Raw genomic sequence first — 13,136 nt, forward strand, 5'->3', positions numbered from 1 at the left:
GGTCTATACTTCAGCTCAGCAGTGGGTCTGGGAGCATTTTACACTCTAAGCCTTTTGTGTTTCCATTCAGGTCTAATACAGGTCAGCCTGGGCTGCTTTTCTTCACTCTGGTGAGGGAGATATAGAAAGAGAGCTTAATCTCTGTCTGCAAAATCCCACAGGCCTGGCTGACATTTTTGATTCAGGGAGAATTTTCCTTGAGAGTCTTGCTTGGGCAGTGAAGGGGGAAGCACTTCACGGCTTGGCTTTGCACACAGAAGTGTGAACCATTCTCCCAGCTGTGTCCTGCTTTTGGCCTGGGATGTCTGAGTGCTCAGGAAGGAGCAGCCTCACCATCCCCCATGAAGAACCCTTGGCACTCTCCACCGTGGTAAGGCTCTGTTTTGAAAGAGCAATCAGCCTGAAATAGGCAAGTCATCACACATGTAAGAAAACAAAGAGATAAAAGGAAGGAAAAAAAGTTCTGGTAAAAAAAAAAAATACAGCAGCCCTTCCCTGAACAGGCCCTGGCATTCCTTCTTCCCAGCTGGTCTGACATGCTGCACAAAAATAAGACCAGCTCACAATGTGACTCATGACTTACACAGTTGTGTGAGCTCAGCATTAGCAAATGCTGTCAGCTTTCTGAAATGGCTCCACAGTGATCAAACCCCTCTAAAACGTTTCCCTGTCAGGAAAAGATGCAATGCAATGTCACTGCTCCAGGCTGGTGGGCACATCATGCTCCCAGAGCACTGCTGACGTGGGGGAAAGCAGCCTCAGCAGGCACATTCCTGGAGAGGTGCTTTCCTACAGCCATCCCCAGCTATCCCAGGACTTTGGGGATTTGCAGCAAGAGATTTACCCATGGCATGGGAGCAGGCCTAAGACATGTGGCCACCAGCAGCAGTTGTTGCTCATTGTATAAGGAAGAAGCAGCATTGAGCCCTTCTCCCTTCTGCTCTGCATCCATCCCAGCCTTATCTTCTCCCTACCTCAATTTCCCACCTGGGTGAACTCAAAACTTTCCACAAGCAGGAAAGTTTAAACTGCATGGCAAGGCTTTGAACTTGCCCGTGCTTTTGTGTGTGGCTGACTTGCTAGTAGTCATTCCAGAAAACCAACAGCATAAAAGAATGGCTGTTTTTGTTTCCCCCATCGTTTCTGAGGGCTTTGAAGTCTGACTTGCCAGAAGCAGGGTGGCTGGGCTACAGTGCATAGCTGCCACAGGGGTAAGCACCATCCAGGAGCATGAGCCTGAAACTAATGGGAAGGCAGCTGTGTCTTTATGGGACCCCCAAGGAAAGGGCTGGTGCTGTGCTCTGTGCCAGGATGCTAAAGCTCAGAAGTGCTCTGTGGATCCTGCTAGCCTGTTGTGGGGACTGGTTCAAAAGGCAGCCCATTAGATGCCTCACCAAATATTCTATTGCCCACCAAGGTGTTGGACTCCCCTGTGAGCAAACGGGGATGAGCTAAGTCATTAAGCAGCTTCCTTGCTGAGAGAAACTGGCAATTTAGTCTAAACCCAGAAAAGACATCTCTGTGGCTGGCAGAGGGAACTCTCCAGTGCTGCACTCCCCACAGCACATGGAGCTCTGCTCCAGGAGTTTTCACTCCCCAGGGGCTCCGGGGCAATCACTGAGACACAGCACAGAGTGTGCTGTTTGCTCCAGCCAGGGGAAGGGGCTGCTCAGCAGCTGTCTGGACCCACAGAGGGCTTCTGACAGAGCACAGAGAGGACATAAGGGTGATGGAAGTGCTCTGGAAATCTGCACCTTTTCAACTGGGAGGAAAGGAAGTCTCCAATTAGCTCCTCTTCCTTCAAAGGCAAGAATACAGCAGTCATAAAACACCATATTGTCCATTATTGCAAAACACAGCTAAACACATAGTTACCACTGCACAAAATGTGCAAGCCTCACCATTTCCTACTGCTCAAACTGCATGACAAAGAGAGGAACCACAGCTTTAACTATATGTCTGTCCAGAAGCAGTGCCCTGTTTCACTGAGAAATGATGAGGCTTTGTGGCATTTTCACCAAGGCTTTTCAGTTTTGGCTGGGAGGCGGAAGAAGAGGGAGCTCAGGGAGGCACGTGGTCTCTTCTCAGAGTATCCATGAGCCCAGCAGTGAAGGAAACCATATGGGCTGCAAGGCAAGCACTCTGCCTGAACTCATCCCCCCAGGACAAAGCTCTCACCACTGGCTTTCCCTGGACCACTGAAGACTTCATTATGTATTCAAAAAGAAAGAGAAGTTCAAGTTCAAGCCACTTTATCCTCTAGAGCATGTTCTTACCACAGAAGTACTGTTCATCTAAAGGGCAAGATAGAGAATTAATCTGAAAGGTGGAAGGAAAGTGTCCTGTACATGCATTTAGCTCTAAATCTCTTTTTATAATTGCTTGAAATTTTTAGGGAAGAACAAGTCCCCAGAAGGAGCTGGAGGTGAGTAGTGTAGATGTAGACCACAGGCAGACATGCAAAGGACACAGTCAAACAGGTCTGTGAAAAATTGGAAGCCTGAGGTGGGATTTCCCAGGCAGTGCAAGCCAGTCTGGCTGCAGGCTGCTCTGGCTGGGTGCTGGCCACTTTCCCCCACATTTCTCTTCTAGCCCAGCACGATTCTGAGTGCAGGCACAAGGCCACTGAGAGTTAAGAGGCTGGAGCTGACTGTTTGCAGAGCCACCTCCTGGTTAGCTCACCTCAACCCTAAAATAAAGTTCCAACCCTGTTTCTGCTCCTGCCACAGATCTTTCCCTTCAGCCACACTCGTGTTGCTCCCCCCTGCTGCAGCTCCACCATCCTTACACATCCTGCCATCATGAGTAATGGTGCTCCCTGTTCAACACACACAAATTATGACAAATAAAAAGGCTGCTATTTATTGAAAGCCAAACTGCTCTCAGCTGGACAAATGTTAATTCAGCAGCACTGCTGTGCCTGTAATAGCGTTGCTGTGGATTAAGAAATAAACACTGTACCACAGTTCCCTGGGCTGAGGAGGGGTCAGTCACACCACTGCCATACATCCCACAACCACAGGAAACCTCCACAGAAATAAGACACTGGGGATAAGGAGGGAGGGCAGAACAAAGGACAAAGTGGAGGGGCTGGAGCACAAGGCTTATGAGAAGCAGATGAGGGAGCTGGGTTTTTTTAGCCTGAAGAAAAGGAGGCTCAGGGGAGTGATCCACATCTGCCTGAAAGGAGGTGGTAGCCAGGCTACAGAGTCTCTTCTCCCAGGTAACAATTGACAGAACAAGAGGAGATGGCCCAGATTGTGCCAGGGCAGGTTTATGTTGGATATTAGGAAAAAATTCATTCACTCAAAGGGTGGCCAGGCATTGGAACAGGCTGCTCACAGAGGTGGTACACCCACTTCCCTGGAGGTATTTAAAAGACATGTAGATGTGGTACTGGGGGACATGATGGCTTAGCAGTGCTGGATAATGGTTGAACTCCACGATTTAAAGGTTTTTTCCAACCCACACAATAGAAGATTTGCTGGGCCACACCAGAGATCTGACATGCAATGACTTGTCTCCGACAGATTGGAGAGGGAGAGGATAACTGAGCAAGCCAAAACTAATAGGAAAAATCAGACTACTCTCAAGGGGTCTGCTTGCACTGACAGAACTCAATTCCCTGCTTTACAGCAGAATAGCTCAATTCTTAATTGCCTGATTTCAATACAAATGCATTTGTTGCTTATAAAAGCCATGCTTTTCTCCAGTTCTCTTCTGCATCGGAAGAATGAGCTCACCAGACTCCACACAGGCATGGAGCCCACAAACGTCACAGCTAAGTCCTGCTGGAGGATGGACTGGTGTCAACAACCAGACAAAAACAGAAACCAGCTCGGGTTTTACCTGAAACCTGTTTGCTTTGTGTGGCTCACTGCTAAAACAAAGGAGGCAAAGACAAAGGAGGCGAACAAGGGAAGTAGTCTTGTGTGCCTGGAGCCTTTGAGTTTCCTTGGAGGTCTTGGAACCCCTCCCTGGGATGATACAGTAAAAAACTGGAAGTCCCATGGTGTTACCAACTACCCTCCAGCCAACACAGCCACATGATCCTGCCTGAGAAGCAGGAAGCAGGGCAGTGAGCAGACATCACAGCAGCGCTGCTTTCCAACCCACCCAGGATGCACAAATTCCCCATCACAACCAGCTCTCCCCAAAAGATCAATGGAGTCGGGAAATACGATGCAAATAAACATTTCCCACCTTGCAGAAGGACAGATGCCATGGCTGGTGATGCAGTGCAGCTTCCCCAGCCCTCAGGGGTGAACTCCAAGTGGAGGTCAGGTGCAATCAGCTGAGTAGGCAGGGGCTGAGGCAGTGGCAGCCTGGGGATGCTGCTCCCGTTCAATCACCCTGATTGCACAGGCACACTCAGAGGAGCAGGGCGGATTGATTTTGATTTTCATCACGGAGGAGCACTGAACAGGATCCTCCAGGCCCCTGGGAAGGGCTGGAGCTGTGAGCTCCAGCACAAGCAGCTGGTGAGCAGCTTTGGCTCCTGCCAGGGACTGCTGGCCCCAAAGGGACAGACCTGCAGGACACCACTGTCCCTCACTGCCACACATTCCTGACGTCCCTCATTAAAACCTCTCATGTTACAACTTTCATTTCTTTTTCCTCTTTTTTTTTTTTTTTTTCTGGTTTTGGTAGGTTTTTCTTTATTTTCCCTCTCTTCTATTAGAGACAAGTCTTTGGGTTAACTTCAAATTGTTGTCTAAGTTCTTGCCTGAATGAAATCTGTTTTTTAGTCCCCTCCAGCTACAGACAGGCCAAGGCTGATGCAGTAGGAAATCCAGTTTTGCTTATCCATCTACAAAGATGCTAACTTCAAAAAATTTTTTTAAAGGGTCCATTTTTAAAAGTCAGTTGCTGGATTCAAAATTCAATTTCAAAATTTGCTAATTCTTGGAAATTTCTTGGAAATAAATAACAGGCCAAGGAACAAATAAGCTCACCAAAAGCTATGCAGGATAACAATACTCTGCTCCTGAAAGGTGGTTATGTATTCTTTCGGAAGGGACACAGGAAGGGAATTAAAAACATGAGCAAGCCCTTTTACAAAGTGATTGATTCAAATCATGGATCATTTTCCCAGCTAACAAGCATTGGCTCAATGAGTATAATTTTCTCCAATGTTTTTTAGGTGCTGAGTGCAGTAGCACAGGGCTCTGCTATGAGAACAAGGTGAATCCCTTGCCTGAGTTCACACTGCCTCCTTCTGCACCTTCCATCCAAGGAATTTTTTGGACACTACCTTTCTCATCACCTTGATGCCTTGTGAAGGCTGACCTAGAACAAAGGCTAGGCAGAGTTAAAGAATAGAGCAGGGATTTATTAGAAGGCCTCAATGGATCCACCTTGGGCAGCACAAGAGCCCAGCCAAGACGAACCCAAAATGGCACAAAATGGACGACGGCCATGAGGTCTCACACTTTTATAAGTTCTGGTCCATTTGCATATTCGAGTTAATTGCCCAATTATAGCTTTAGCTTATGAAATCCCATCCTTCTTGTTTTTCTCTCTTCATCCTGCCATTGCTTCTGCTCTTGGGCCTGAGATCTGGATCATTGTCCTTGGTCCCCAGCTAGAGAAGGAATTGTTTTGTCTCCCTACTCTGTGAAGAGAGCTTGCTATCCCCTAATATGAAGCTCAGATCTACACACTGAAGCAGTAAAGAATCTGAAAAATATAAAAGCTAAAACCTGAGGCATCAACCTGACCCCAGATACCTGAGACAAGCACCCAAGAAATCTATGCCCTGATGCTCTGAGCAGACTGATGATGCAGACAAAGCCCCTGGCAGCTCTTTCAGTCAATCCTTTCAGCAGGCACATCCCCACAAGTCACATCAGAGGCACTCAGGGATTCCTCCCATGCTGATCCTCAAACTCCCACTGGCCACCTTGCTGCTTTTCTTCCAGCTGCCCCCACACACAACTGCCTGTGCTAATCAGAGGCCAGATCTTATGCCAGCTCCTGCCCAGCATCCCCTCATTCCACAGGGGAACTACAGGGTCCCCAGGAGACCAAGGGTGAGCAGGGCAGGAGGAGTAGGCTGCAACCTTGAAGACCCTTCAGAAAAGCCTTCAGCAACTTCATCCTGTGCCCATTTTAGCCTTCTTTTAAAGCACACAAGCACTGAGACCGTGGACTGTCCTTCACATTTACAATGGGCACCATACTGAGCCCTGGTGCAGGGCCAAGGCACTGCTGCCCAGGTGGTAATCTCTCTCCTCTCACACATGTCATATCTGAAAATATAACCAATGTTAGCAGAAGTAAAGCATTCCACATTTAGCATCACCACAATTCACATCATCTGGACCATCCTCCTTCAATTTCTTTTTGCATGTGCACAGTACGATGCACTATGATCAGGACAGAGAGAAATCTTTAGCCTGAACATTAATTGAATAAAAATGCATATTCTGCAACAGTTAATCATTCCATGGCTTCCTTGGTTCCAATCAATAGCTTGTGTGAAGGAAAAGCAGCAAACAATGAAAAAGAATTGTTCTGAACATTTTAAAAGGAGCATCTCAGTTTTTAAAATCTGACATAATTCTTCACGGAGAATTTCCCTTTGATTGATCTTTAGAAAAGCCTAGCTGTACAAAATACTTTATTCAGTCTAAAACAGAACTTCTTTTTCATTTCTCAAAACTGTTGGTGAGCCAAAGGAATAGTTAATGGTGAGGTCCTGCTGTATTTGCTCCCTTCAGCCTGACCTCTAGTAATGCTTGAAATACCACATGCAAAACCTCTGTTACAGATTTCTGGGGATGCAAACACAGCCTGAACCAGTCCCCATCTGATGGGAAACTGCAACTATTGCAGAGTTGGGAAAAGTGACATTTCAAATGTCATCTTGGTGCTCCTGATCCACCTCTCCTCTCTTTTCAGGCACATGCCTATTAAACAAGATGAGTTTACAAGTCAAAAAGTTGTTTCTGACTGTCACTGTCTGAAACCAAGCTGTTTTCTCTCCACTTTATACATTAACCCCAGATATGAAGACTCCAAACTCTGAGCATAATTGGCAATTCTCTTGACAATGTACAAGGTAAAATAGAAGCAGCATGTTGCTCAGCTGCTCAGTTGGATCTGGAACAAAGACAGCAGTTATAATTGCTATCTACCACTTAAATAGCCAGATACTGCACCACAGTAAATGGAGGCTAAGAGATTATTAGGACTGAGATGCCAGTCACAGGTACAATTCCAGACAAATTTATTTTAATGTCAGAGGGAGCTAATGGTGGAGGCTGAGAAAAATACAGATATAGGTTAAATTGGCCATGATTTGTCAGCAGGATACAACTGCACTGAGTCTCTGGGAGATGTACTCAGGTTGGAAACAGTCTCTCTTGGGGAAATTACAGGTATCTCTTGGCTGAGTTGTTTAGGTAGCTTAAACACCTGGGATCACTTATCCTTAGAGTTAGCATTGCAATGGCCCAGGAACACAGATTGTACAAACATTTCTGCATGGGTGAAAGGTGCCCAACCTGATATCTCCTGATACCTCCCTCCTGCCCCTGGGGCACCAACTCCCAGAGCCAGCGGGACACAGCATTGGCCTTCCAGCATGGGAATCTACAAAATTAGAGGGTTTTGGGAAAGCTGCAAAAGGCAGGCTCTAGAAGCAGTAGAACTGTGATTAGAGCTAAGCAGCAGCCATGAGATAGGTCAGCAGAAAAATTATTTAAACTGTAGAAAAGCAAGGACAAATAGAACAATGGTCTGTGTATTAACGCTTGCCTAGAATAAACCTCTAAGCTACAGAAAAGTTTATCTAGCAAGATATTAAGAAGTCTGAAGCTTAATAATAGAGCTCTGTGCATTGTGTTTTAAGGCTTACAGTTAAGTGTTGTATTCGAAATAAACAAGCATTGTTTTAACCAAAGGTACCTGTGCTTTTAGTGGTTGGATAGAACTACTGTCAACGTGCTTTTGTTTTGTGTGATTGGTCAAAAAACTTATAAGGTAAGTTGTAACATTAAGTTCTTGGTCTGCTGCCTGAGATGTGAGCTGCTGGCATCTTCCCATTGTCATAATCATGTAATGAGACTGATGCTGGAAAATAAAACAGCTCAAGGCACGTTCCCAGCAGCCCCATCCCGTTTGTGATTTGTACACAGCCCCCAGCTGGCAACATTTCAGGACTTATGAAATGCAAACACAGCTTTATTTGCCTCCTGACCCCTCACTCCAAACATCTGCAGCTCTATAAATGAAAAGGAAACACTGCAATTCAGAAACATCTTCTACCCCCTGCTTCATTCTGTCAGGAAAGTGAGGCCACACCCTGATGTCGCCATGACACAGCATGGCTGTTGTGGTGACATTTGAGAATTTCTGGTTGCTCTCCTCAGCCCTTTACCTTGTGTCTTGTCTGGCAAGGTGAAGCCTGCATGGTCGGGAGACATCTGCAGGTGAAAATTTTGGTCAAAATTTTTTGAGGGAAAAAAAAAAAAAGGTCTTCTTCAGCACTGGAATCCTGAGTGTCTGTTCCAGATGACCCAGTTGAGTCAGCAGTCTCAACTTCTGTCCCTTGTCATAGAAGGGCAGCTGGAGATGCTGCTTTAGCCTCTATAAAAGAACAAAAGGGACACAATGTTTTTGTGTCCCTTTTTTCAATGTTCACATCATGAACCCTGGGACCATGAGCATATGGTTTAATTTTTTGAAGGAGAGCTCTGGCAAAGCCAAGGGTTTTGATCCCGCTCCTTCCTGAAAAAAACCACTCTGTTCTGAAAATTGTTGGCTGCTGTAAGAAAATTTTTCAGAAGAGAAGTGCCAGGATGGAGAGGACATATGTAAATTTTTGGAACCAATTGCACAAAAACTTTTATTCACAGCCTTAGTATTCATGGATTCAGCAAAATAGAAGGGAATTCTCCAATACCTGCCTCACCTGACAAACTTCAAGCACTAGCAGCAGCAGATTCTGCTTTTGGCAAGGAACGTCAGTCCCTTTGCACATGAAATAACTCTCAGGATATTAGAGTGGGATAGATGTTCATCCCACAGCACAGTGCCTCAGAATCAGTGGTATTTGGGTTTCTAAGTCAATTTGTATGCTTTTGTAGTCCTACACTTCTCTGCTGCAAAAGCACCGGGATGTTAGACTTAAGAGAACTGTATCATAACATTTTATTCCAGTTTATTCATCTTTAAAATGCCCCTGGAGAGTCCTTTCTAATATCTGTGTTTGTCTTTTGTGAGTCTAATGCTTAGTTATCCTATTTATTTTCTCTCTCAGACTGGAAGCAGAGGCAACTAACTCTTCTCCTTTGCATTTTTAGTTACTTTCCTAATACAGCCAACTTTCCCACCTGCTGTGAGCCCATAGGCAGAGTGCTGGTGTAAAAAACACAGCACAGCTGCACTCTCACCAGACACAGACTTTGAAGGAAAACTGCCTAAGGAGAAGCCCAGATATTCAGCCTGTGGTGGGAGCAGCTTCTGCAGAAGACAATGATCTCTCCATGGCACCTCCACAGAAGACACCCAAATATCTGCACCCAGCACCTCCACACCCACCATGTGCTACCATGTGCTGTGTTTCCTGCCTTTCCATGTGGGCATCCACATTTAGCAGCTCTGCAGGCTGTCCTGGCTGCTCTGCTTCCCTTCTGGGATCCATGAGTTTCAACATCCACGCTGGCTGCATCCTCTGCTGCTGCTGTGCCAAGGCCACCACGCTGCCAAGCTCCAGCACACCCTCACTGCCCTAACCCATCTGCCATCCAAATAAATATTTTCCTGTTGTTTCATGCTGTCTCTTTACAGTCTCACAGTCACTGTGTCTATACCCTGAGGCATTGTCCCAGCCCAGGGAAGCCAAAGGCCCCAAGCACTAGCAGTGTGCTCAGCAAAACCCAGAAAAGGGGCAGCACGTGGCTCACCCAGGAGCTGCCCCAGCAGCAAATGGCACACAGCAGTGAGCGCTCTACAGAGCAGTTGGACCACGGGAAGATTTCCTAAATTAGGTCCTAGGATAAAAGAGCTGAGCATGTGATTCCTACCTCCCATTCTAAACTTCCATATGCCAGATGATAACTGCCTATTAAATGGCAACTGGGAATCAGCACACAAACTTCATCTCCTGCCTTGTCCCAATTACTTTAAAATAGGTATTGCTGAGTCAGTTGCCTGGATTACAGAAATCAGAGATCTTCAACAGAGTTTAACAACTTTTCAGGCTTGCACAACGTCCTCTAGAAGCAGATCAAAGTGGGAAGAGTAGTTCTGGTCAGGCTCACAGGTGGAAGCAAACTTCCTACAAGAATGTACCTAATGGAATCATTAATGTTGCAGAGGCTGTGTTATGGGTGAGTAATGTAATAGTTGGCTCTCACAGTTAAGAGATGGATATTATGTAGATGTTAAAATGCATAGTGATGCTACTGTGATATGTCTCTCCACAGTGCTCTTTCCCCTCCCCCTTTTAATAGCCTCAGTAGAGAGGACCAGCTTATTACCAAAATCTGACCTCCAACCAAGATATAAGAAAGTAATCTCTGCCAATGGACAGCAGAGAAGGAATTGACTGACAAAAATTTGGGAGGGGCTAAAGATAGAAAAGGCAAAGCATCCATTTTGTAGACAAGCACGTGGCTGATAGTCAGGGGGTTCCCAGCGCTGTAATTTTTCCTTATTTATTCCTTTTGTTGTAATTTTTGCTAACGTTTAAGAAATTTTTCAAATTTTTAAAAGTGAGCAATTGTTTCTCTCAGGTTATCTTCCCTCCACACATCCCACAGCAAGGATCCCTCCTTACAACTCTGCTTCCAGTGTTCCCCTTGAGGTTTACTTTCCTGCTCAACACAGACCTCCCACCCCAGTGTGAAAAATGTGTATTATATGATTGGCTTTTCACAAATATTGAAATGAATATTATATGTGTTATGTTAGAAAGTTACAATGTATTAATCCTTTTCAGTAGGGTGTTAAATATAGTTTTAGGCCACAACATAATATTAAAATAGAAACTATGCTATGTAAGATATGTTTTCTAACTAGCTCAAGAAATTCTTCGCACAGAGCTAACAGCAACAAGACACCAAATTTTCAAGAGAAGAATTATTGCCTCCTGATCAAGAAGAACCAAACTTGGTGGGGACTGGGATGACTGATTTACAAGATGAAGGGGGGGAAGTTGACAATAACCAGAAAACATCCTTTGTTTGAAAAGAACTTTTAAATCATATATGAGATATTTGAATATGCAACAGGCTATTGCTTTCAAGAGTTAATCCTTTGTTAGCAACCTATGCTTTCAAGAGGAAAGCATCCAAACGTTTGTAATTCTTTCCTTTTTTATTGTCCTAACTCTGACTGTCCAAATTCTTATTGCTCTAATTTGTATTACTATTTTTATAGCCATTTTATTACTATTAAACTTTCAAAATTTCAAAACTTTTCACCCCAGCGTGCAGGCCTTTATCCCCTGGCCACCAGTGGTCCCAGGGAGCAGCAGTGCCACCAAGTCCCAGCTCTGGAACTCACCGTGGGCCTCTTCCATTGGATCCGCCAGAGCTTCTCCTCCGGGAGCAGGGTGGGACCGATGGAGCTGACGTGGGCAGGGAAGGTGGAATCCTCAAAGAGCAGCCCTTGGCTCAGGCACGAGGCTCTCAGGTCTCTGAAGTCCTGGCTGTTGAATTTCCTCAGGTTCTGGGGGATTCCTGTGGCTCCTGAGGTTTGCCAGCCCTGCTCTGGCACGGCAGCAGAGCTGGGGGCCAGCATCGTGCCCTTTTCCTGTGGGGGGAATACAGGGACTGCCATTGGTTTCCCAACTCAAAGTGGTGCATCAGGAGTGTGTGGGATAACACCTCCCTCTCCCATCAGGAGCTGCAGCTTGCAAAGCTGAGGGCAGCCACAGTGACAAAATCCTTATTAGCTGGAAATGCATGGGCAAAGAGCAGTCGTCAAATCCCGACTGGTTTATCTTAAACCAGGGCTGTCAGTGCTACAAATTCAATTTGGAGTCTTCCCCGAGGACAGAGAGCAAAGCTGTTAGTGAGCTGCTGTGTGAGCACTGAGGTACAGCTGCAATATGAGCCAGCACAGGGCAGGAGCAGGAGCTGCACACGCAGGGGAGTGTCAGTGTGAGCAGGGATGATGCCCACAGGTACCCAGGGCTCTTCTGTCAGCTGTCACAGCTGAGCACAGCATTTCAAGCTGCTGTTTAAACTGGGCAGTCTCCAGGTATTCCAGTCTGAAGCAGGGTGGAGCCCCTCTCTGTTAATGCATTTAACAGAAAGGGGCACTTTAATTAGGAAACTGAACATTACACACATGCAGTGAAACCCTGGACTGAACAGACCTGCTAATACACCTGCTGGCACAGCTGGGGATGGATGCAGGAGCCAAAATCTCCTGTTGAGGGCTTTGTCCCTTTACAGGCATCAAAAAGCACAGCAGGAGTCCTGCCAGCAAAGATCTGGTAGCTCATCTTCCACAGAGACACTGGGCTGTGGGATGGGAGAGATTTTAGTACAGGAGTGGGAGAAGGACACAAGAAAGAGGAAAAACCGCACATTTGGAGGGGCCAGCGGCACTGGGGCTTGAAGAAAGCAATTTGTTCTGTCCAACCAGAGCACGAGTTTTGAGGTGTGCTCCCCAGAGCCACCTGGATGTACAGAGACACACACCTGGGCACAGCTCCTGGGGATGTCCCTTCAGCTGAAAGGATCTGCTGTGGTTTCAGGGCTCAGAGAAGTAGCAGGAAGGTTGGGCAGCCTGCCTTGCCTCCTGGTTCCTTCAGCTCCTATTGTAACACAGAATTACATGTTGCTGGACAAACACACGACTCAGGGTCCACCCCAGTTTTCATCTTTCATTCCCATTTGCCCTCACAAAACCAAAACATTAACTATCCTGAGCTATATTTCCCCTTTTGCCTCTTTCCCTATGAAAAGAGAAGCCCCTTATCAGCAGGTTTCAAAGGCAGAATGCCAGTGACCCTCCTCTGGCATCTTGCTTTATGGATGCCACCACACTTGATCCACGGATTCCTGCCTCCAGCTCCTGGCTTCCATAAATTAGCACTGGAAAATCCACCACGTGCCCTGGGCAAGCCTCATCTCCAGTTAATTAACTTTGCTATGCTAATTTCTAGCCTGAAGTCA

General features: G+C 46.2%; 1 protein-coding gene across 1 annotated transcript in view; it reads right to left on the minus strand.

Moving 5' to 3' along the window:
• Window positions 1–11,751, minus strand: part of CAPN13 (calpain 13) — a 49,368-nt gene extending 37,617 nt beyond the window's left edge. The window contains exon 1 of the mRNA XM_054514331.1: window positions 11,515–11,751. Coding sequence (XP_054370306.1) covers window positions 11,515–11,751 — 237 coding nt within the window. The remainder of the gene's footprint in view (window positions 1–11,514) is intronic.
• Between the last annotated feature and the right edge of the window lie 1,385 nt (window positions 11,752–13,136).

This window comes from Molothrus ater, chromosome 3 (assembly GCF_012460135.2).
Source record: "Molothrus ater isolate BHLD 08-10-18 breed brown headed cowbird chromosome 3, BPBGC_Mater_1.1, whole genome shotgun sequence".
NCBI classification, from domain to species: Eukaryota; Metazoa; Chordata; class Aves; order Passeriformes; family Icteridae; genus Molothrus; species Molothrus ater.